The 26,305-nt window shown below is 42.3% G+C and overlaps 1 protein-coding gene across 1 annotated transcript in view; it reads left to right on the top strand.

Annotated features, from left to right (window-relative positions):
- The first annotated feature begins 795 nt into the window (after nucleotides 1–795).
- The window catches only part of LOC141004497 (coagulation factor XIII B chain-like), a 40,847-nt gene continuing 15,337 nt past the window's right edge, over nucleotides 796–26,305 (top strand). Inside the window, exons 1-4 of the mRNA XM_073476010.1 lie at nucleotides 796–995; nucleotides 2,156–2,338; nucleotides 2,465–2,659; nucleotides 2,770–2,940. Coding sequence (XP_073332111.1) covers nucleotides 926–995; nucleotides 2,156–2,338; nucleotides 2,465–2,659; nucleotides 2,770–2,940 — 619 coding nt within the window. The 5' untranslated portion in view covers nucleotides 796–925. The remainder of the gene's footprint in view (nucleotides 996–2,155; nucleotides 2,339–2,464; nucleotides 2,660–2,769; nucleotides 2,941–26,305) is intronic.

The raw sequence follows: 26,305 nt of genomic DNA, 5'->3' as shown, positions 1-26,305 counted from the left end.
TGACCCGCCCGTCTTGCCAGTAAAAGCTTTAGTTGACTGGAAGTGACATGAGCTGGCGGGACAAACATGTAAATGATTAACCAGAGGAAAGAGGTAAACAAATACTGTAGAACAGTTCGCCATCAATCATCTGTCCTCAGTTCAGAGTTGTCATATGTGACAGTTTGAATCAAACTTACAGTAAATTAACTGTTTTCTGCTTTCTCAAATGGATTTCATTGTCTCTGCAAACATTTATATTTTTCCTCTTTAACAATACATCTAAAGACTTTCTGGATATATATTATATATTCTGGCAGCAGGTGGGTTATATAAATAAATACTGTGAAACAACAGAAAATAACAGTAATTGTCTGTAATTAAAGTCAAAACTGGTATGACAGTTTTTAGCTTTACTTTCAGGGGAAATCTTGGCCTTTTAATGTTTTATTAGGGATATTTTTGCTTGGTCAGGCATTTAAAATCAAATTACAGAAGGGGTTGTTATTCGTTTTATTGAAAAGTTCCATGTGTAAAACCTAAATTTAATTCACATTTAATGTAATGAAATTATATATCTTGAAATCTGGAGTAATTACAACTTTGCGCTGGTACTCAGCAAACTTTACAGCCAATATTAGCATGTCATCAACACATCAGTATTATGGTACGTGTCCACAGGATCCGTCGTTTCCACACTTTCCATTCATTGTCTATGTAAGCAGCCGTGCAAAGCATTCTTTCAAGAGACAGGGTGTGTGTGTGTGTGTGTGTGTGTGTGTGGTAAAGGGAGGATTTGCCCCATGTTCCCAAAACTGTTTTCACTGCCCATGTGTGCATTAGCACTGCACAGGAAGATTTTGATCCGTAGAAGTCAAGGCAAAAAACACTTTAGTGAAACAAAGTGATTATTATTCCTAAAACCAGCAGTTCCCGGATCTTCATAATGAGACTCTTTCACCTTCTTTGGCTTTTTATCCTGTGGCTGAAAATGGAAAAGTCTTCACAGAGGGACGGTAAGATTGCCACATTTCAGGCCCATTTTCTCGGCTGTTTCACTGCAGTTAGAAAACAAAACAATCATTTATTGATTTTGTCAGTTAATGCTTTGGGCCATTTGAGAAGGAAAAATGTTTTTTTATTGCAAAACTAACTTAAGCCTGCTGTTTGCTATATTCTACTCCGGCAAAACGGTTAATGCTCCCTTCAGCTCTGGCAAAACAGTCTTTGCTGGTTGCAGCACAGGAAAGTTGCCACCATGAATGTAAAACAACAAACTGTCTCCATCACTCAGAATCTCGATAATTAAGCTTTGATCACTGCTAGACGCTCAAGAGAGTAGTGTGTGTCATATAGTAGGCTGACTGAAATACTCACATGGTGGAAAATATTTCATTGGCATAAGGAATTGTTGAAGCCCACATTTGTCAAGCATGAATTTGGCATATTTGGCATATTTTTCCTTGGTTGTTCCATGTGGAATCAGCCCTAACTAATCATTTAATGTACATTAAATGGGCAGAAAGTTTTTTACATCACTGAAACTGCTCCGTCTGTCCATCCATCACTTTTCTTGTGCTCCAGGTCGTATAACACAGCTCACTCACTTTGAAATACTGAAAAAATTGAAATAGTACATCTGTATGTACTAATAATTTTACATTAATTACAAAAATGGCAAAGAAAATTGTTGAATATAAAACAAATAGTGAGACAATGGCAGTCTTTCTATATAACTTTCTGTATTTTTACAGCAGTAAAGGGCTACAGATGAACTCAAGGACAGACAGTTACAGACAAAGACAATCATGAGATAAGATACAACTTTATTTATTATCCTTATTTTATTATGGTCATATGCCATTATATCATTATAGTATCCACTACACACTGTTGTTGCTTGCTTTGTTGTGTTTTTATATATATAAATGCACTTACATTTAACATGATAATAAGCCTGATTGGTTTGGCCTAACTCTCAGTTTTTTCTATAAACAATCACAAAGATTACTCCAGATAATTATTATTAAGTACCTGTCATTTCTGATATTTAATCTGTTCAATGTTCAAACTTGGCACTGCAGCCACTGAAGGAACAAAGGTATGAACCGGCTTTCAGAACAGATCTTTTTTATGAACATTGTAGTTATTCATGTTTCTGTGTTTTTGTCAACAGCAATAAAATGCACAGTACCTGTGATTGAAAATGGTAATGTGCCTGGAGACACCCAAGAGTACAATGAACATGAAGTCCTGTATTTTGAGTGCAATCCTAACTATATACCCACTGATCACAGACCTACAACGTGCACAAAACAAAGAGGTAGAGCCGAGTGGATCCCCACACCTTACTGTGAAAGTAAGCATAAACTGAGTAATCAGGTACATTGGCAGGTGATTGGTGAAAATGAATACTGGATGGATGTAGTGAAGTCTGTGTTGTTACAATAAACTAAACTTATGTTTAATTTCCCAACAAACGCAGCCACAAAATGTAGACTGACACTGCCGCCACTCGAAGGGACCATCTATGAACCTGCTTACAGAAATGTGTTTAAACCTGGTGACACAGTAAGAGTCATTTGTGGAGAGAGGTACGGGATTTCTAACACTCAGAACACCTCAGCAACAGTTACATGTAATGATGATGGAGACTGGACTGTCAGACCGCTATGCAAAGGTAAAAACCTACATGAGCTTTAGTACCAGAGACAGATTACAAGATCTTCTCTACTGTGACGATGATGATGATTATTCTCAATTAGCTTAAAAGTCTTTCTCTCATTCTAGAGGTTACGTGCAGTGTTCGACGAGACCCTCTTGTGGGTAATTGGAATGTGCAACGACTAACACTGAATGGTACCGCAAGATATACTTGTAGGTCAGGCTACCGGAGTAAGGATGGCACCAACCTGGCCACATGCACCAGAGATGGATGGAGACCAAAACCACTTTGTCAAGGTATTGTGAAGTTAATCTTGTGTTTATGACATTAATGGGTTTTTCTATTTAGGGCCCGAGCAGGGAACCTGCGAGGACCCTATTGTTTTTCGAATGATTATTATTATTAGGGCCCGAGCAGGAAACCTGCGAGGTCCCTATTGTTTTTCGAGTGATTATTTTTTTTTTTTTTCTTTGTCCCAAATGATCGCATTTTTCACTGCCTGAACATACCCCAAAACTCACCAAACTTGGAATATATGTCACACCTGGCGAAAAATTTTATAATCTGTTGTCGTTGTGAATTTTCACCACTAGGTGGCGCTACAATCAAGGAAAGTGCTTTTTGGCTAATAACTCCCACATACTTTGTCCCACATTCAAAAACCTCATATCCACACGTTCAGTGAATTGTGCTGAATCTTTTGATATAGGCCACGCCCATTTCCGCCTACCGTTTTTTTTCGCTAGCTCGCAAAATGTCGCAACCCTACTTTTTCGAACTCCTCCCAGGCAATTTCACCAATTTGCACCAAACTTTGCACACAGCATCTGTGGACCCTCCTGACAAAAAGTTATTAAAAGAATTTTGCTATTCCAAACAATACTCAAGTTATTAAATAACAACTTCCTGTAGATTTGGGTCAAAACAGGAAGTGTTGCATATCTCCACATTGGTGTGTCCAAATGACATGAAACTCATGATACTACTTCCCTATGAGCCCCTAAGGCTCTGTGCAAAATCTTGGCCCATGACCACTAGGTGGCGCTATTTAAATTCAAGTATTTTATATCTCCACATCGGTTGGTTGGATTAACACAAAATTTGGTACAGTCATTGCCAATGACCTCCTGAGGACAACTGACAAAGGTGTTACTGATCTGACACTAGGTGGCGCTCTGGTGGCAGTTTCTTTTTATATTTGGCACTGTGCCCACACCATAACACTTATGGATATGAAATTCATAGGGGTGGTATAGACTGGCCCCTGTAACTCACACACCAAAAATGACCAGCAGGTGGCGCTATTATCAAGAAAAAACGTTTTTTGCTAATTACTCCCACATTATATGGTGCACATTGTTAAACATTATATCTACGTGTTCCCTGAACACAGCCGAACAGTGTGATGTAGGCCACGCCCACGTTCACACTGAATTTCCATTAGCATATTCGCCAAATGTCTCAAACCTACTTTTTCGAACTCCTCCCAGGCAATTTTTCCAATTTGCACCAAACTTTGCACGCAGCATCTCTGGACCCTCCTGACAAAAAGTTATTAAAAGAAATGTGCTAGTCCACAGAACGCCCAAAATATAAAACAACAATTTCCTGCACATTGTGGTCAAACAGACATTCTTGTGTATCTTGATGAAATACAATCCGATTAACACAAAACTTTTGCCAATTGTGTTCCATGGCACAATGAGCATTTCTCCAAAATTTCGTGCAAATCGACCAATAGGTGGCGCTATTATCAAGAAAAAACGTTTTTTGCTAATTACTCCCACATAATATGGTGCACATTGTTAAACATTATATCTATATGTTCCCTGAATACAGCCGAACCGTGTGATGTAGGCCACGCCCACGTTCGCACTGAATTTCCATTCGCAAATTCGCCAAATGTCGCAAACCTACTTTTTCGAACTCCTCCCAGGCAATTTTTCCGATTTGCACCAAACTTTGCACGCAGCATCTGTGGACTCTCCTGACAAAAAGTTATTAAAAGAAATGTGCTAGTCCACAGAACGCCCAAAATATAAAACAACAATTTCCTGCACATTGTGGTCAAACAGACATTCTTGTGTATCTTGATGAAATACAGTCCAATTAACACAAAACTTTTACCTGTTGTGTTCCATGGCCACATGACAATTTCTGACAAATTTGGTGCAAATCGGCCAATAGAGGGCGCTCTTATTGCTAAATGACTAAATAACAACTTGACTGCCTTCACTTTTGATTCCTCAACGGAAGTTGTTGCATGAACAAGCACCGACAGCAGCATGTAACGACGGCAGCATGCCGCGACAGCAGCATGCCCCGACGCGCGTGGACTGCGAGGGCCCGTTCATCGCTGCTTGCAGCTTTAATTAGGGCCCGAGCAGGAAACCTGCGAGGTCCCTATTGTTTTTCTAGTGATTATTATTAGGGCCCGAGCAGGAAACCTGCGAGGTCCCTATTGTTTTTCGAGTGATTATTTTTTTTTTTTTTCTTTGTCCCAAATGATCGCATTTTTCACTGCCTGAACATACCCCAAAACTCACCAAACTTGGAATATATGTCACACCTGGCGAAAAATTTTATAATCTGTTGTCGTTGTGAATTTTCACCACTAGGTGGCGCTACAATCAAGGAAAGTGCTTTTTGGCTAATAACTCCCACATACTTTGTCCCACATTCAAAAACCTCATATCCACACGTTCAGTGAATTGTGCTGAATCTTTTGATATAGGCCACGCCCATTTCCGCCTACCGTTTTTTTTCGCTAGCTCGCAAAATGTCGCAACCCTACTTTTTCGAACTCCTCCCAGGCAATTTCACCAATTTGCACCAAACTTTGCACACAGCATCTGTGGACCCTCCTGACAAAAAGTTATTAAAAGAATTTTGCTATTCCAAACAATACTCAAGTTATTAAATAACAACTTCCTGTAGATTTGGGTCAAAACAGGAAGTGTTGCATATCTCCACATTGGTGTGTCCAAATGACATGAAACTCATGATACTACTTCCCTATGAGCCCCTAAGGCTCTGTGCAAAATCTTGGCCCATGACCACTAGGTGGCGCTATTTAAATTCAAGTATTTTATATCTCCACATCGGTTGGTTGGATTAACACAAAATTTGGTACAGTCATTGCCAATGACCTCCTGAGGACAACTGACAAAGGTGTTACTGATCTGACACTAGGTGGCGCTCTGGTGGCAGTTTCTTTTTATATTTGGCACTGTGCCCACACCATAACACTTATGGATATGAAATTCATAGGGGTGGTATAGACTGGCCCCTGTAACTCACACACCAAAAATGACCAGCAGGTGGCGCTATTATCAAGAAAAAACGTTTTTTGCTAATTACTCCCACATTATATGGTGCACATTGTTAAACATTATATCTACGTGTTCCCTGAACACAGCCGAACAGTGTGATGTAGGCCACGCCCACGTTCACACTGAATTTCCATTAGCATATTCGCCAAATGTCTCAAACCTACTTTTTCGAACTCCTCCCAGGCAATTTTTCCAATTTGCACCAAACTTTGCACGCAGCATCTCTGGACCCTCCTGACAAAAAGTTATTAAAAGAAATGTGCTAGTCCACAGAACGCCCAAAATATAAAACAACAATTTCCTGCACATTGTGGTCAAACAGACATTCTTGTGTATCTTGATGAAATACAATCCGATTAACACAAAACTTTTGCCAATTGTGTTCCATGGCACAATGAGCATTTCTCCAAAATTTCGTGCAAATCGACCAATAGGTGGCGCTATTATCAAGAAAAAACGTTTTTTGCTAATTACTCCCACATAATATGGTGCACATTGTTAAACATTATATCTATATGTTCCCTGAATACAGCCGAACCGTGTGATGTAGGCCACGCCCACGTTCGCACTGAATTTCCATTCGCAAATTCGCCAAATGTCGCAAACCTACTTTTTCGAACTCCTCCCAGGCAATTTTTCCGATTTGCACCAAACTTTGCACGCAGCATCTGTGGACTCTCCTGACAAAAAGTTATTAAAAGAAATGTGCTAGTCCACAGAACGCCCAAAATATAAAACAACAATTTCCTGCACATTGTGGTCAAACAGACATTCTTGTGTATCTTGATGAAATACAGTCCAATTAACACAAAACTTTTACCTGTTGTGTTCCATGGCCACATGACAATTTCTGACAAATTTGGTGCAAATCGGCCAATAGAGGGCGCTCTTATTGCTAAATGACTAAATAACAACTTGACTGCCTTCACTTTTGATTCCTCAACGGAAGTTGTTGCATGAACAAGCACCGACAGCAGCATGTAACGACGGCAGCATGCCGCGACAGCAGCATGCCCCGACGCGCGTGGACTGCGAGGGCCCGTTCATCGCTGCTTGCAGCTTTAATTCTTCTTTGTTATTTGTTTTTCTTTGTCCAAAATGATTGCATTTTTCACTGCCTGAACATACCCCAAAACTCATCAAACTTGGAATATAGATCAGACCTGGCGAAAAATTTTATAATCTGTTGTCGTTGTGAATTTTCACCAGTAGGTGGCGCTATAATCAAGGAAAGTGTTTTTTGGCTAATAACTCCCACAAACTTGGTCGCACATTCAAAAAACTTATATGCACGCGTTCAGTGAATCTAGTTGAATCTCCTGATCTAGGCCACGCCCATTTCCGCCTAGCGTTTTTTTTCGCTAGCTCGCGAAATGTCGAAAACCTACTTTTTCGAACTCCTCCCGGGCAATGTCACCGATTTTCACCAAACTTTGCACACACCATCTGTGGAGTCCCCTGACAAAAAGTTATTAAAAGAATTTTGATACGCCAAAGAATACTCAAGTTATTAAATAACAACTTCCTGTGGATTCGGGTCACAACAGGAAGTGTTGCATATCTCCACATTGGTGTGTCCAAATGACGTGAAACTCAGGATAATACTTCCCCATGAGCCCCTAAGGCTCTGTGCAAAATCTTGGGCCATGACCACTAGGTGGCGCTCTTTTAATTGAAGTATTTTATATCTCGACATTGGTTGGTTGGATTAACACGAAACTTGTTACAGTCTTTGCCAATGCCCTCCTGAGGACAACTGACGAAGGTGTTACCGATCTGACACTAGGTGGCGCTCTGGTGGCAGTTTCATTTTATATTTGGCACTGTGCCCACACCATAACACTTATGGATATGAAACTGATTGGGGTGGTATAGACTGGCTTCTGTAACTCACACACCAAAAATCACCAGCAGGTGGCGCTATTATCAAGAAAAAACGTTTTTTGCTAATTACTCCCACATAATATGGTGCACATCGTTAAACATTATATCTATATGTTCCCTGAATACAGCCGAACCGTGTGATGTAGGCCATGCCCACGTTCGCACTGAATTTCCATTCGCAAATTCGCCAAATGTCGCAAACCTACTTTTTCGAACTCCTCCCAGGCAATTTTTCCAATTTGCACCAAACTTTGCACACAGCATCTGTGGACTCTCCTGACAAAAAGTTATTAAAAGAATTGTGATAGTCTAAAGCACGGCCAAAATATAAAACAACAATTTCCTGCGCATTGTGGTCAAACAGACATTCTTGTGTATCTTGATGAAATACAGTCGGATGAACACAAAACTTTTGGCAATTGTGTTCCATGGCACGATGAGCATTTCTACTAAATTTCGTGCAAATCGACCAATAGGTGGCGCTTTTATTGCTAAATGACGAAACAGCAGCTTCACTGCCTTCAGTTTTGTTTCCTCTACAGAAGTTGTTGCATGAACAAGCCTCGACAGCAGCATGCCCGGACAGCAGCATGTCACGACAGCAGCATGCCCCGACAGCAGCACGCCCCGACGGCAGCACGCCCCGACCCGCGTGGACTGCGAGGGCCCGTTCATCGCTGCTTGCAGCTTTAATTAGGGCCCGAGCACGGAACTCCGTGCGAGGACCTATTGAAATCGTAAGAATTCTTATTATTATTATTAGGGCCCGAGCAGTGAAACTGCGAGGACCCTATTGTTTTTGTAGTGATTATTATTATTTGTTTTTTTTTTTTTTTTTCTGCCAAAATGATCGCATTTTTCACTGCCTGAACATACCCCAAAACGCATCAAACTTGGAATATATGTCACACCTGGTGAAAAATTTTATAATCTGTTGTCATTCTGAATTTTCACCACTAGGTGGCGCTACAATCAAGCTAAGTGTGTTTTGGCTAATAACGTCCACATACTTTGTCGCACATTCAAAAACCTTACATCCACGCGTTCAGTGAATTGTGCTGAATCTACTGATATAGGCCACGCCCATTTCCGCCTACCGTTTTTTTTCGCTAGCTTGCGAAATGTAGAAAACCTACTTTTTCGAACTCCTCCCAGGCAATTTCACCGATTTGCACCAAACTTTGCACACAGCATCTGTGGACACTTCTGACAAAAAGTTATTAAAAGAATTTTGATACACCAAAGAAGACTCAAGTTATTAAATAACAACTTCCTGCAGATTTCGTTCCAAACAGGAAGTGTTGCATATCTCCACATTGGTGTGTCCAAATGACGTCACTCTCAGGATCCTACTTCCCCATGAGCCCCTAAGGCTCTGTGCAAAATCTTGGCCCATGACCACTAGGTGGCGCTCTTTAAATTTAAGTATTTTATATCTCCACATCGGTTGGTCGGATTGACGCCAAACTTGGTACACTCATTGCCACTGCCCTCCTGAGGACAGCTGATAAAGGGGTTACCGATCTGACACTAGGTGGCGCTCTGGTGGCAGTTTCATTTTATATTTGGCACTGTGCCCACACCATAACACTTATGGATATGAAATTCATAGGGGTTGTATAGACTGGCCCCTGTAAGTCACACACCAAAAATGACCAGCAGGTGGCGCTATTATCAAGAAAAAACGTTTTTTGCTAATTACTCCCACATAATATGGTGCACATTGTTAAACATTATATCTATACGTACCCTGAATACAGCCGAACCGCATGATGTAGGCCACGCCCACGTTCGCACTGAATTTCCATTCGCAAATTTGCCAAATGTCGCAAACCTACTTTTTCGAACTCCTCCCAGGCAATTTCTCCAATTTGCACCAAACTTTGCACGCAGCATCTGTGGACCCTCCTGACAAAAAGTTATTAAAAGACATGTGCTAGTCCACAGAACGGCCAAAATATAAAACAACAATTTCCTGCGCATTGTGGTCAAACAGATATTCTTGTGTATCTTGATGAAATACAGTCAGATGAACACAAAACTTTTGGCAATTGTGTTCCATGGCACGATGAGCATTTCTACAAAATTTCGTGCAAATCGGCCAATAGGTGGCGCTTTTATTGCTAAATGACAAAACAGCAGCTTCACTGCCTTCAGTTTTGTTTCCTCTACGGAAGTTGTTGCATGAACAAGCCTCGACAGCAGCATGCCCGGACAGCAGCATGTAATGACAGCAGCATGCCCCGACAGCAGCATGTCCCGACAGCAGCACGCCCCGACAGCAGCACGCCCCGACCCGCGTGGACTGCGAGGGCCCGTTCATCGCTGCTTGCAGCTTTAATTATTATTATTCTCCTTCTTCCTCACAAAGGATCGCATATTTGGCGGCCGCAACATACCCCAAAACTCACCAAACTTGGAATATAGATCAGACCTGGCGAAAAATTTTATAATCTGTTGTCGTTGTGAATTTTCACCACTAGGTGGCGCTATAATCAAGGACAGTGCGTTTTGGCTAATAACTCCCATATACTTTGTCGCACATTCAAAAACCTTACATCCACGCATTCAGTGAATTCTGCTGAGTCTTCTGATATAGGCCACGCCCATTTCCGCCCCAGGTTTTTTTTCCGCAAATTCGCAAAATGTCGAAAACCTACTTTTTCGAACTCCTCCCAGGAAATTTCACCGATTTGCATGAAACTTTGCACACAACATCTGTGGACCCTTCTGACAAAAAGTTATTAAAAGAATTTTGGAATTTCAAGTAATACTCAAGTTATTACATAACAACTTCCTGCAGATTTCGTTCCAAACAGGAAGTGTTGCATATCTCCACATTGGTGTGTCCAAATGACATGAAACTCAGGATACTACTTCCCCATGAGCCCATAAGGCTCTGTGCAAAATTTTGGTGGATGACCACTAGGTGGCGCTCTTTAAATTGAAGTATTTTATATCTCCACATCGGTGGGTCGAATTAACACAAAACTTGGTACACTCATTGCCAATGCCCTCCTGAGGATAGCTGACAAAGGGGTTACCGATCTGACACTAGATGGCGCTCTGGTGGCAGTTTCTTTTTATATTTGGCACTGTGCCCACACCATAACACTTATGGACATGAAATTCATAGGCGTGGTATAGACTGGCCCCTGTAACTCACACACCAAAAATGTTCCATGGCACGATGAGCATTTCTTCGACGTTTTTCAAACATCTCCTAGCTCTGGCCTACGTTCACCTAGAAACACCATTCAAACTTTAAAATGTAGGCACGGGTCTTGTCTATTTAAGTCGTATTTGAACTTTTTTCCCACAATGTTTCGTTTTTGAACTGTGACCCTTTAATGATGCTGAGTGAATTTTAAAGAATTTTGAAAATTTTAGTTTTTCAATGATTGTGTATTGCGGAATGTTCGTGCAGAACCAACTGCCAGAGTGTGGGAGACTCAAAAAAAACTCTCAGAAATTCTCTTTCTCTGACGATCCCAGCCACAAATTACACAGTAGAAATGTGATTTTTTCACAGAGTTGTAGCCACACTTGTCTTCTTTCTCCCAATGTGTCTTCTTTATCAGTAGGATTTACGGTTTTTGATTTATCTGCCCCTAACCAACAAGAGTAGCTCTCAACTGTTCCATTTACTCCAATGTTAATCGGGAGGAGGATTTTCCAGGATTTTCCAAACTGCACCTGTTTTGAACTCGCTCCTATTACCACATTTTAGAAGCTAGGACCACAAAAAATTATGGCTGTGTTCTTTAAGGCCTTTCTGGCTTGACGGTGAAGAAATTTTGCCGATATCATGTTTGGTTTTGAAGATATAGCAGTAGTTTGAAGTCCTACTTCTGAGCCAGAAATCACTCTCAGATCAGCTCTGTCACAGACAGCAGCTGTGGTCACAGGCCATTGCTAGGGAGTTCCGACAACCCTCGCCGTAGCAACCGAGATCAACTGGGCCAACAGAGACACACAATTAATATTCCCCCTGTCTTGGAATATAGATCAGACCTGGCGAAAAATTTTATAATCTGTTGTCATTGTGAACTTTCACCAGTTAAGACATGCGCGCACAATAACGGGGCAATGGGTTCGGGTAAGGAGCACGCCCCGACAGCAGCACGCCCCGACCCGCGTGGACTGCGAGGGCCCGTTCATCGCTGCTTGCAGCTTTAATTATTATTATTCTCCTTCTTCCTCACAAAGGATCGCATATTTGGCAGCCGCAACATACCCCAAAACTCACCAAACTTGGAATATAGATCAGACCTGGCGAAAAATTTTATAATCTGTTGTCGTTGTGAATTTTCACCACTAGGTGGCGCTATAATCAAGGACAGTGCGTTTTGGCTAATAACTCCCATATACTTTGTCGCACATTCAAAAACCTTACATCCACGCGTTCAGTGAATTCTGCTGAGTCTTCTGATATAGGCCACGCCCATTTCCGCCCCAGGTTTTTTTCCCGCAAATTCGCAAAATGTCGAAAACCTACTTTTTAGAACTCCTCCCAGGAAATTTCACCGATTTGCATGAAACTTTGCACACAACATCTGTGGACCCTTCTGACAAAAAGTTATTAAAAGAATTTTGGAATTTCAAATAATACTCAAGTTATTACATAACAACTTCCTGCAGATTTCGTTCCAAACAGGAAGTGTTGCATATTTCCACATTGGTGTGTCCAAATGACATGAAACTCAGGATACTACTTCCCCATGAGCCCGTAAGGCTCTGTGCAAAATTTTGGTGGATGACCACTAGGTGGCGCTCTTTAAATTGAAGTATTTTATATCTCCACATCGGTGGGTCGAATTAACACAAAACTTGGTACACTCATTGCCAATGCCCTCCTGAGGATAGCTGACAAAGGGGTTATCGATCTGACACTAGATGGCGCTCTGGTGGCAGTTTCTTTTTATATTTGGCACTGTGCCCACACCATAACACTTATGGACATGAAATTCATAGGCGTGGTATAGACTGGCCCCTGTAACTCACACACCAAAAATGTTCCATGGCACGATGAGCATTTCTTCGACGTTTTTCAAACATCTCCTAGCTCTGGCCTACGTTCACCTAGAAACACCATTCAAACTTTAAAATGTAGGCACGGGTCTTGTCTATTTAAGTCATATTTGAACTTTTTTCCCACAATGTTTCGTTTTTGAACTGTGACCCTTTAATGATGCTGAGTGAATTTTAAAGAATTTTGAAAATTTTAGTTTTTTCAATGATTGTGTATTGCGGAATGTTCGTGCAGAACCAACTGCCAGAGTGTGGGAGACTCAAAAAAACTCTCAGAAATTCTCTCTTTCTCTGACGACCCCAGCCACAAATTACACAGTAGAAATGTGATTTTTTCACAGAGTTGTAGCCACACTTGTCTTCTTTCTCCCAATGTGTCTTCTTTATCAGTAGGATTTACGGTTTTTGATTTATCTGCCCCTAACCGACAAGAGTAGCTCTCAACTGCTCCATTTACTCCAATGTTAATCGGGAGGAGGATTTTCCAGGATTTTTCAAACTGCACCTGTTTTGAACTCGCTCCTATTACCACATTTTAGAAGCTAGGACCACAAAAAATTATGGCTGTGTTCTTTAAGGCCTTTCTGGCTTGACGGTGAAGAAATTTTGCCGATATCATGTTTGGTTTTGAAGATATAGCAGTAGTTTGAAGTCCTACTTCTGAGCCAAAAGTCACTCTCAGATCAGTTCTGTCACAGACAGCAGCTGTGGTCACAGGCCATTGCTAGGGAGTTCCGACAACCATCACCGTAGCAACCGAGATCAACTGGGCCAACAGAGACACACAATTAATATTCCCCCTGTCTTGGAATATAGATCAGACCTGGCGAAAAATTTTATAATCTGTTGTCATTGTGAACTTTCACCAGTTAAGACATGCGCGCACAATAACGGGGCAATGGGTCCGGGTAAGGAGCACGCCCCGACAGCAGCACGCCCCGACCCGCGTGGACTGCGAGGGCCCGTTCATCGCTGCTTGCAGCTTTAATTATTATTAGGGCCCGAGCAGGAAACCTGCGAGGTCCCTATTGTTTTTCTAGTGATTATTATTAGGGCCCGAGCAGGGAACCTGCGAGGTCCCTATTGTTTTTCGAATGATTATTTATTTTTTGTTATTTTTCTTCTTCCCAAATGATCGCATTTTTCACTGCCTGAACATACCCCAAAACTCATCAAACTTGGAATATAGATCAGACCTGGCGAAAAATTTTATAATCTGTTGTCGTTGTGAATTTTCACCACTAGGTGGCGCTACAATCAAGGAAAGTGCGTTTTGGCTAATAACTCCCACATACTTTGTCGCACATTCAAAAACCTTATATCCACACGTTCAGTGAATTGTGCTGAATCTCCTGATATAGGCCACGCCCATTTCCGCCTACCGTTTTTTTTCGTTAGCTCGCGAAATGTCAAAAACCTACTTTTTCGAACTCCTCCCAGGCAATTTCACCGATTTGCCCCAAACTTTGCACACAGCATCTGTGGACCCTTCTGACAAAAAGTTATTAAAAGAATTTTGATATTCCAAAGAATACTCAAGTTATTAAATAACAACTTCCTGTGGAATCGGGTCACAACAGGAAGTGTTGCATATCTCCACATTGGTGCGTCCAAATGACGTGAAACTCAGGATACTACTTGCGCATGAGCCCCAAAGGCTTTGTGCGAAATTTTGGCCGACGACCACTAGGTGGCGCTATTTAAATTGAAGTATTTTATATCTCAACATTGGTTGGTCGGATGAACACAAAACTTGGTACACTCATTGCCAATGCCCTCCTGAGGATAGCTGACAAAGGGGTTACCGATCTGACACTAGGTGGCGCTCTGGTGGCAGTTTCATTTTATAATTGGCACTGTGCCCACACCATAACACTTATGGACATGAAACTGATTGGGGTGGTATAGACTGGCATCTGTAACTCACACACCAAAAATCACCAGCAGGTGGCGCTATTATCAAGAAAAAACGTTTTTTGCTAATTACTCCCACATAATATGGTGCACATCGTTAAACATTATATCTATATGTTCCCTGAACACAGCCGAACCGTGTGATGTAGGCTACGCCCACATTCGCACTGAATTTCCATTCGCAAATTCGCCAAATGTCGCAAACCTACTTTTTCGAACTCCTCCCAGGCAATTTTTCCAATTTGCACCAAACTTTGCACGCAGCACCTGTGGACCCTCCTGACAAAAAGTTATTAAAAGAAATGTGCTAGTCCACAGAACGCCCAAAATATAAAACAACAATTTCCTGCACACTGTCGTCAAACAGACATTCTTGTGTATCTTGATGAAATACAGTCCGATTAACACAAAACGTTTCCCAGTTGTGTTCCATGGCAAGATGAGCATTTCTACAAAATTTCGTGCAAATCGACCAATAGGTGGCGCTTTTATTGCTAAATGACGAAACAGCAGCTTCACTGCCTTCAGTTCTGTTTCCTCTATGGAAGTTGTTGCATGAACAAGCCTCGACAGCAGCATGTAACGACAACAGCATGACCCGACGGCAGCACGCCCTGACGCGCGTGGACTGCGAGGGCCCGTTCATCGCTGCTTGCAGCTTTAATTAGGGCCCGAGCAGTGAAACTGCGAGGACCCTATTGTTTTTCGAATGATTATTATTAGGGCCCGAGCAGGGAACCTGCGAGGTCCCTATTGTTTTTCTCGTGATTATTTTTATTATTTTTTTTCTGACGAAATGATCGCATTTTTCACTGCCTGAACATACCCCAAAACTCACCAAACTTGGAATATAGATCAGACGTGGCGAAAAATTTTATAATCTGTTGTTGTTTTGAATTTTCACCACTAGGTGGCGCTACTATCAAGGAAAGTGTGTTTTGCCTAATAACTCCCACATACTTTGTCGCACGTTCAAAAACCTTATATCCACGCATTCAGTGAATCCTGCTGAATCTCCTGATATAGGCCACGCCCATATCCGCCTGGCGTTTTTTTTCGCTAGCTCGCAAAATGTCGAAAACCTACTTTTTCGAACTCCTCCCAGGCAATTTCAGTGATTTGCACCAAACTTTGCACACAGCATCTGTGGATGCTCCTGACAAAATGTTATTAAAAGAATTTTGATACACCAAAGAACACTCAACTTATTAAATAACAACTTCCTGTAGATTACAGTCAAAACAGGCAGTGTTGCATATCTCCACATTGGTTTGTCCGAATGACGTGAAACTCAGGATACTACTTCCCCATGAGCCCCTAAGGCTCTGTGCGAAATATTGGCCGATGACCACTAGGTGGCGCTATTTAAATTGAAGTATTTTATATCTCAACATCGGTTGGTGGGATGAACACAAAACTTGGTACACTCATTGCCATTGCCCTCCTGAGGACAGCTGACAAAGGGGTTACCGATCTGACACTAGGTGGCGCTCTGGTGGCAGTTTCATTTTATATTTGGCACTGTGCCCACACCATAACACTTATGGATATGAAATTCATAGGGGTGGTATAGACTGGCCCCTGTAACTCACACACCAAAAATGACCAGCAGGTGGCGCTATTATCAAGAAAAAAGGTTTTTTGCTAATTACTCCCACATAATATGGTGCACATTGTTAAACATTATATCTATATGTTCCCTGAATACAGCCGAACCGTCTGATGTAGGCCACGCCCACGTTCGCACTGAATTTCCATTCGCAAATTCGCCAAATGTCGCAAACCTACTTTTTCGAACTCCTCCCAGGCAATTTGTCCAATTTGCACCAAACTTTGCACACAGCATCTGTGGACTCTCCTGACAAAAAGTTATTAAAAGAATTGTGATAGCCTAAAGAACGACCAAAATATAAAACAACAATTTCCTGCACGTTGTGGTAAACCACACAGTCTTGCATATCTTGATGAAATACAGTCCGATTAACACAAAACTTTTTTGATTTGTCTTCCATCCCCACATGAAGGTTTGTGCCAAATTCGGTGCATATCCACCAATAGGTGGCGCTTTTATTGCTAAATGACGAAATGACAGCTTGACTGCCTTCACTTTCATTTCCTCAATGGAAGTTGTTGCAAGTAGAAGCCCCGACAGCAGCATGTCACGACAGCAGCATGCCCCGACAGCAGCGCGCCCCGACAGCAGCACGCCCCGACGCGCGTGGACTGCGAGGGCCCGTTCATCGCTGCTTGCAGCTTTAATTTTTTGTTATTTTTCTTCTGACGAAATGATCGCATTTTTCACCACCTGAATGTGAATGAAAACGCGATTTTATTTGGCAAAGTCATTAGGCTTGGCGAAAAATTTGATAATATGTTGTCGTTGTGAATTTTCACCACTAGGTGGCGCTATACTCAAGGAAAGTGTGTTTTGGCTAATAACTCCCACATACTTTGTCGCACATTCAAAAACCTTATATCCACGCGTTCAGTGAATCTTGCTGAATCTCCTGATATAAGCCACGCCCATTTTCGCCTACCGTTTTTTTTCGCTAGCGCGCGAAATGTCGCAAACCTACTTTTTCGAACTCCTCCCAGGCAATTTCACCGATTTTCACCAAACTTTGCACACAGCATCTGTGGACGCTCCTGACAAAAAGTTATTAAAAGAATTTTGATATTCCAAAGAATACTCAAGTTATTAAATAACAACTTCCTGTGGATTTGGGTCACAACAGGAAGTCCTGCATATCTCCACATTGGTTTGTCCAAATGACGTCACACTCAGGATACTACTTCCCCATGAGCCCCTAAGGCTCTGTGCAAAATCTTGGCCCATGACTGCTAGGTGGCGCTATTTAAATTGAAGTATTTTATATCTCGACATTGGTTGGTCGGATTAACACAAAACTTGGTACACTGATTGCCAATGGCCTCCTGAGGAGAACTGACAAAGGTGTTACCGATCGGACACTAGGTGGCGCTCTGGTGGCAGTTTCATTTTAGAATTGGCACTGTGCCCACACCATAACACTTATGGATATGAAATTCATAGGGGTGGTATAGACTGGCCCCTGTAACTCACACACCAAAAATCACCAGCAGGTGGCGCTATTATCAAGAAAAAATGTTTTTTGCTAATTACTCCCACATAATATGGTGCACATTGTTAAACATTATATCTATATGTTCCCTGAATACAGCCGAACCGTGTGATGTAGGCCACGCCCACGTTCGCACTGAATTTCCATTCGCAAATTCGCCAAATGTCGCAAACCTACTTTTTCGAACTCCTCCCAGGCAATTTCTCCGATTTGCACCAAACTTTGCACGCAGCATCTGTAGACCCTCCTGACAAAAAGTTATTAAAAGAAATGTGCTAGTCCACACAACGCCCAAAATATAAAACAACAATTTCCTGCGCATTGTAGTCAAACAGACATTCTTGTGTATCTTGATGAAATACAGTCCGATGAACACAAAACTTTTGGCAATTGTGTTCCATGACACGATGAGCATTTCTACAAAATTTCGTGCAAATCGACCAATAGGTGGCGCTTTTATTGCTAAATGACGAAATGATAACTGGACTGCCATCAGTTTTGATTCCTCTATGGAAGTTGTTGCATGAACAAGCCCCAACAGCAGCATGTAACAGCAGCAGCATGTAACGACGGCTATCAGTTAAGACATGCGCGCACAATAACGGGGCATTGGGTCCGGGTAAGGAGCACGCCCCGACGGCAGCACGCCCCGACCCGCGTGGACTGCGAGGGCCCGTTCATCGCTGCTTGCAGCTTTAATTAGGGCCCGAGCAGTGAAACTGCGAGGACCCTATTGTAATTGTAATGATTATTATTATTATTATTATTATTATTATTATTATTATTTTCCTTTGTCCGTAATGATCGCATTTTTCACTGCCTGAACATACCCCAAAAGTCACCAAACTTGGAATATAGATCAGACCTGGCGAAAAATTTTATAATCTGTTGTCGTTCAGAATTTTCACCACTAGGTGGCGCTACAATCAAGGAAAGTGTGTTTTGGCTAATAACTCCCATATACTTTGTCGCACATTCAAAAACCTTATATCCACGCGTTCTGTGAATTCTGCTGAATCTCCTGATAGAGGCCACGCCCATTTGCGCTGGCGTTTTTTTTCGCTAGCTCGCGAAATGTCGCAAACCTACTTTTTCGAACTCCTCCCAGGCAATTTCACCAATTTGCACAAAACTTTGCACACAGCATCTGTGGACCCTTTGGACAAAAAGTTATTAAAAGAATTTTGATATGCCAAAGAATACTCAAGTTATTAAATAACAACTTCCTGTGGATTCGAGTCAAAACAGGAAGTGTTGCATATCTCCACATTGGTGTGTCCAAATGATGTGAATCTCAGGATACTACTTCCCCATGAGCCTCTAAGGCTCTGTGCAAAATCTTGGCCCATGACCACTAGGTGGCGCTATTTAAATTGAAGTATTTTATATCTCGACATTGGTTGGTCGGATTAACACAAAACTTGGTACACTCATTGCCAATGGCCTCCTGAGGACAGCTGACGAAGGTGTTACCGATCTCACAATAGGTGGCGCTCTGGTGGCAGTTTCATTTCATAAGTGGCACTGTGCCCACACCATAACACTTATGGATATGAAACTGATTGGGGTGGTATAGACTGGCATCTGTAACTCACACACCAAAAACCACCAGCAGGTGGCGCTATTATCAACACAAAACCGTTTTTGGCTATCAGTTAAGACATGCGCGCACAATAACGGGGCAATGGGTCCGGGTAAGGAGCACGCCCCGACAGCAGCACGCCCCGACCCGCGTGGACTGCGAGGGCCCGTTCATCGCTGCTTGCAGCTTTAATTATTATTATTATTTTCCTTTGTCCGTAATGATCGCATTTTTCACTGCCTGAACATACCCCAAAAGTCACCAAACTTGGAATATAGATCAGACCTGGCGAAAAATTTTATAATCTGTTGTCGTTCAGAATTTTCACCACTAGGTGGCGCTACAATCAAGGAAAGTGTGTTTTGGTTAATAACTCCCATATACTTTGTCGCACATTCAAAAACCTTATATCCACGCGTTCTGTGAATTCTGCTGAATCTCCTGATAGAGGCCACGCCCATTTGCGCTGGCGTTTTTTTTCGCTAGCTCGCGAAATGTCGCAAACCTACTTTTTCGAACTCCTCCCAGGCAATTTCACCAATTTGCACAAAACTTTGCACACAGCATCTGTGGACCCTTTGGACAAAAAGTTATTAAAAGAATTTTGATATGCCAAAGAATACTCAAGTTATTAAATAACAACTTCCTGTGGATTCGAGTCAAAACAGGAAGTGTTGCATATCTCCACATTGGTGTGTCCAAATGATGTGAATCTCAGGATACTACTTCCCCATGAGCCTCTAAGGCTCTGTGCAAAATCTTGGCCCATGACCACTAGGTGGCGCTATTTAAATTGAAGTATTTTATATCTCGACATTGGTTGGTCGGATTAACACAAAACTTGGTACACTCATTGCCAATGGCCTCCTGAGGACAGCTGATGAAGGTGTTACCGATCTCACAATAGGTGGCGCTCTGGTGGCAGTTTCATTTCATAAGTGGCACTGTGCCCACACCATAACACTTATGGATATGAAACTGATTGGGGTGGTATAGACTGGCATCTGTAACTCACACACCAAAAACCACCAGCAGGTGGCGCTATTATCAACACAAAACCGTTTTTGGCTATCAGTTAAGACATGCGCGCACAATAACGGGGCAATGGGTCCGGGTAAGGAGCACGCCCCGACAGCAGCACGCCCCGACCCGCGTGGACTGCGAGGGCCCGTTCATCGCTGCTTGCAGCTTTAATTAGGGCCCGAGCAGGGAAACCTGCGAGGTCCCTATTGTAATCGTCGTGATTCTTATTATTATTTTTCTGCCAAAATGATCGCATTTTTCACTGCCTGAACATACCCCAAAACTCATCAAACTTGGAATATAGATCAGACCTGGCGAAAAATTTTATAATCTGTTGTCATTGTGAATTTTCAGCACTAGGTGGCGCTATAATCAAGGAAAGTGTGTTTTGGCTAATAACTCCCACATACTTAGTCGCACATTGAAAAAACTTATATCCACGCGTTCAGTGAATCTTGCTGAATCTCCTGATATAGGCCACGCCCATTTCCGCCTAACGTTTTTTTTCGCTAGCGCGCGAAATGTCGAAAACCTACTTTTTCGAACTCCTCCCAGGCAATTTCACCGATTTGCACCAAACTTTGCAAACAGCATCTGTGGACACTCCTGACAAAAAGTTATTAAAAGAATTTTGATATGCCAAAGAATACTCAAGTTATTAAATAACAACTTCCTGTGGATTCGGGTCACAACAGGAAGTGCTGCATATCTCCACATTGGTTTGTCCGAACGACGTGAAACTCAGGATACTACTTGCTCATGAGCCCCAAAGGCTCTGTGTCAAACTTTGGGCGACGGCCACTAGGTGGCGCTATTTAAATTGAAGTATTTTATATCTCAACATCGGTTGGTCGGATTACCACAAAACTTGGTACACTTATTGCCAATGCCCTCCTGAGGACAGCTGACAAAGGAGTTACCGATCTGACACTAGGTGGCGCTCTGGTGGCAGTTTCATTTTATATTTGGCACTGTGCCCACACCATAACACTTATGGATATGAAATTCATAGGGGTGGTATAGACTGGCCCCTGTAACTCACACACCAAAAATGACCAGCAGGTGGCGCTATTATCAAGAAAAAACTTTTTTTGCTAATTACTCCCACATAATATGGTGCACATTGTTTAACATTATATCTATATGTTCCCTGAATACAGCCGAACCGTGTGATGTAGGCCACGCCCACGTTCGCACTGAATTTCCATTTGCAAATTCGCCAAATGTCGCAAACCTACTTTTTCGAACTCCTCCCAGGCAATTTCTCCGATTTGCACCAAACTTTGCACGCAGCATCTGTGGACGCTCCTGACAAAAAGTTATTAAAAGAAATGTGCTAGTCCACAGAACTCCCAAAATATAAAACAACAATTTCCTGCACATTGTGGTCAAACAGACATTCTTGTGTATCTTGATGAAATACAGTCCGATTAACACAAAACTTTTGGCAATTGTGTTCCATGACACGATGAGCATTTCTACTAAATTTCGTGCAAATCGACCAATAGGTGGCGCTTTTATTGCTAAATAACGAAACAGCAGCTTCACTGCCTTCAGTTTTGTTTCCTCTACGGAAGTTGTTGCATGAACAAGCCTCGACAGCAGCATGTAACGACAGCAGCTTGCCCCGACAGCAGCATGTACGACGGCAGCATCCCGCGACAGCAGCACGCCCCGACCCGCGTGGACTGCGAGGGCCCGTTCATCGCTGCTTGCAGCTTTAATTATTATTATTTTTCTTTGTCCTTAATGATCGCATTTTTCACTGCCTGAACATGTATGAAAACGCGATTTTATTTGGCAAGATCATTAGGCTTGGCGAAAAATTTGATAATCTGTTGTCGTTGTGAACTTCCACCACTAGGTGGCGCAATAATTAAGGAAAGTGCGTTTTGCCTAATAACTCCCACATGCTTTGTCGCACATTCAAAAACCTTATATCCACGCGTTCAGTGAATTGTGCTGAATCTCCTGATATAGGCCACGCCCATTTCCGCCTAACGTTTTTTTTCGCTAGCGCGCGAAATGTCGAAAACCTACTTTTTCGAACTCCTCCCAGGCAATTTCACCAATTTGCACCAAACTTTGCACACAGCATCTGTGGACACTCCTGACAAAAAGTTATTAAAAGAATTTTGATATTCCACAAAATACTCAAGTTATTAAATAACAACTTCCTGCAGATTTTGTTCCAAACAGGAAGTGTTTCACATCTCCACATTGGTTTGTCCGAATGACGTGAAACTCAGGATACTACTTGCTCATGAGCCCCAAAGGCTCTGTGTGAAATTTTGGGCGACGGCCACTAGGTGGCGCTATTTAAATTGAAGTATTTTATATCTCAACATCGGTTGGTCGGATTACCACAAAACTTGGTACACTTATTGCCAATGCCCTCCTGAGGACAGCTGACAAAGGAGTTACCGATCTGACACTAGGTGGCGCTCTGGTGGCAGTTTCATTTCCATATTTGGCACTGTGCCCACACCATAACACTTATGGACATGAAATTCATAGGGGTGGTATAGACTGGCCCCTGTAACTCACACACCAAAAATGACCAGCAGGTGGCGCTATTATCAAGAAAAAACGTTTTTTGCTAATTACTCCCACATAATATGGTGCACATTGTTAAACATTATATCTATATGTTCCCTGAATACAGCCGAACCGTGTGATGTAGGCCACGCCCACGTTCGCACTGAATTTCCATTTGCAAATTCGCCAAATGTCGCAAAAACCTACTTTTTCGAACTCCTCCCAGGCAATTTTTCCAATTTGCACCAAACTTTGCACGCAGCATCTCTGGACCCTCCTGACAAAAAGTTATTAAAAGAAATGTGCTAGTCCACAGAACGGCCAAAATATAAAACAACAATTTCCTGCGCATTGTGGTCAAACAGACATTCTTGTGTATCTTGATGAAATACAGTCCGATGAACACAAAACTTTTGGCAATTGTGTTCCATGGCACGATCAGCATTTCTACAAAATTTCGTGCAAATCGACCAATAGGTGGCGCTTTTATTGCTAAATGACGAAATGACAGCTTCACTGCCTTCAGTTTTGATTCCTCTATGGAAGTTGTTGCATGAACAAGCCTCGACAGCAGCATGCCCCGACAGCAGCACGTAATGACAGCAGCATGCCCCGACAGCAGCATGTCACGACAGCAGCATGCCCCGACAGCAGCATGTCACGACAGCAGCACGCCCCGACGCGCGTGGACTGCGAGGGCCCGTTCATCGCTGCTTGCAGCTTTAATTAGGGCCCGAGCAGTGAAACTGCGAGGACCCTATTGTAATTGTAATGATTATTATTATTATTATTATTATTATTATTATTATTATTATTTTCCTTTGTCCGTAATGATCGCATTTTTCACTGCCTGAACATACCCCAAAAGTCACCAAACTTGGAATATAGATCAGACCTGGCGAAAAATTTTATAATCTGTTGTCGTTCAGAATTTTCACCACTAGGTGGCGCTACAATCAAGGAAAGTGTGTTTTGGCTAATAACTCCCATATACTTTGTCGCACATTCAAAAACCTTATATCCACGCGTTCTGTGAATTCTGCTGAATCTCCTGATAGAGGCCACGCCCATTTGCGCTGGCGTTTTTTTTCGCTAGCTCGCGAAATGTCGCAAACCTACTTTTTCGAACTCCTCCCAGGCAATTTCACCAATTTGCACAAAACTTTGCACACAGCATCTGTGGACCCTTTGGACAAAAAGTTATTAAAAGAATTTTGATATGCCAAAGAATACTCAAGTTATTAAATAACAACTTCCTGTGGATTCGAGTCAAAACAGGAAGTGTTGCATATCTCCACATTGGTGTGTCCAAATGATGTGAATCTCAGGATACTACTTCCCCATGAGCCTCTAAGGCTCTGTGCAAAATCTTGGCCCATGACCACTAGGTGGCGCTATTTAAATTGAAGTATTTTATATCTCGACATTGGTTGGTCGGATTAACACAAAACTTGGTACACTCATTGCCAATGGCCTCCTGAGGACAGCTGACGAAGGTGTTACCGATCTCACAATAGGTGGCGCTCTGGTGGCAGTTTCATTTCATAAGTGGCACTGTGCCCACACCATAACACTTATGGATATGAAACTGATTGGGGTGGTATAGACTGGCATCTGTAACTCACACACCAAAAACCACCAGCAGGTGGCGCTATTATCAACACAAAACCGTTTTTGGCTATCAGTTAAGACATGCGCGCACAATAACGGGGCAATGGGTCCGGGTAAGGAGCACGCCCCGACAGCAGCACGCCCCGACCCGCGTGGACTGCGAGGGCCCGTTCATCGCTGCTTGCAGCTTTAATTATTAGGGCCCGAGCAGTGAAACTGCGAGGACCCTATTGTAATTGTAATGATTCTTATTATTATTTTTATTTTTATTGTTCCCAAATGATCGCATTTTTCACTGCCTGAACATACCCCAAAACTCACCAAACTTGGAATATAAATCAGACCTGGCGAAAAATTTTATAATCTCTTGTCGTTGTGAATTTTCACCACTAGGTGGCGCTACAATCAAGGAAAGTGTGTTTTGGCTAATAACTCCCACATACTTTGTCGCACATTCAAAAACCTTATATCCACGCGTTCAGTGAATCTTGCTGAATCTCCTGATATAGGCCACGCCCATTTCCGCCTACCGTTTTTTTTTTGCTAGCGCGCGAAATGTCGCAAACCTACTTTTTCGAACTCCTCCCAGGCAATTTCACCGATTTGGACCAAACTTTGCACACAGCATCTGTGGACCCTCCTGACAAAAAGTTATTAAAAGAATTTTGCTATTCCAAACAATAATCAAGTTATTAAATAACAACTTCCTGTAGATTTGGGTCAAAACAGGAAGTGTTGCATATCTCCACATTGGTGTGTCCAAATGACATGAAACTCAGGAAACTACTTCCCCATGAGACCATAAGGCTCTGTGCAAAATGTTGGCCGATGACCACTAGGTGGCGCTCTTTAAATTGAAGTATTTTATATCTCAACATCGGTTGGTCGGATTAACACAAAACTTGAAACAGTCATTGCCAATGCCCTCCTGAGGAAAGCTGACGAAGGGGTTACCGATCTGACACTAGGTGGCGCTCTGGTGGCAGTTTCATATTATATTTGCCACTGTGCCCACACCATAACACTTATGGATATGAAATTCATAGGGGTGGTATAGACTGGCCCCTGTAACTCACACACCAAAAATGACCAGCAGGTGGCGCTATTATCAACATAAAGCAGTTCTTGGCCAATAACTCCCACATAATTTGTCACACATTGTTAAACCTTATATTTACCTCTTCCCTGAATTCAGCTGAACTGTATGATGTGGGCCACGCCCATGTTCGCACTGAATTTCCATTCGCAAATTCGCCAAATGTCGCAAACCTACTTTTTCGAACTCCTCCCAGGCAATTTCTACGATTTGCACCAAACTTTGCACGCAGCATCTGTGGACCCTCCTGACAAAAAGTTATTAAAAGAAATGTGCTAGTCCACAGAACGCCCAAAATATAAAACAACAATTTCCTGCACATTGTGGTCAAACAGACATTCTTGTGTATCTTGATGAAATACAGTCCGATTAACACAAAACTTTTGGCAATTGTGTTCCATGGCACGAAGAGCATTTCTACCAAATTTCGTGCAAATCGACCAATAGGTGGCGCTTTTATTGCTACATGACGAAACAGCAGCTTCACTGCCTTCAGTTTTGTTTCCTCTACGGAAGTTGTTGCATGAACAAGCCTCGACAGCAGCATGC

Source organism: Pagrus major, chromosome 11, assembly GCF_040436345.1.
Source record: "Pagrus major chromosome 11, Pma_NU_1.0".
Classification (NCBI taxonomy): domain Eukaryota; kingdom Metazoa; phylum Chordata; class Actinopteri; order Spariformes; family Sparidae; genus Pagrus; species Pagrus major.
This window is presented reverse-complemented; position numbering and strand designations above follow the sequence as displayed.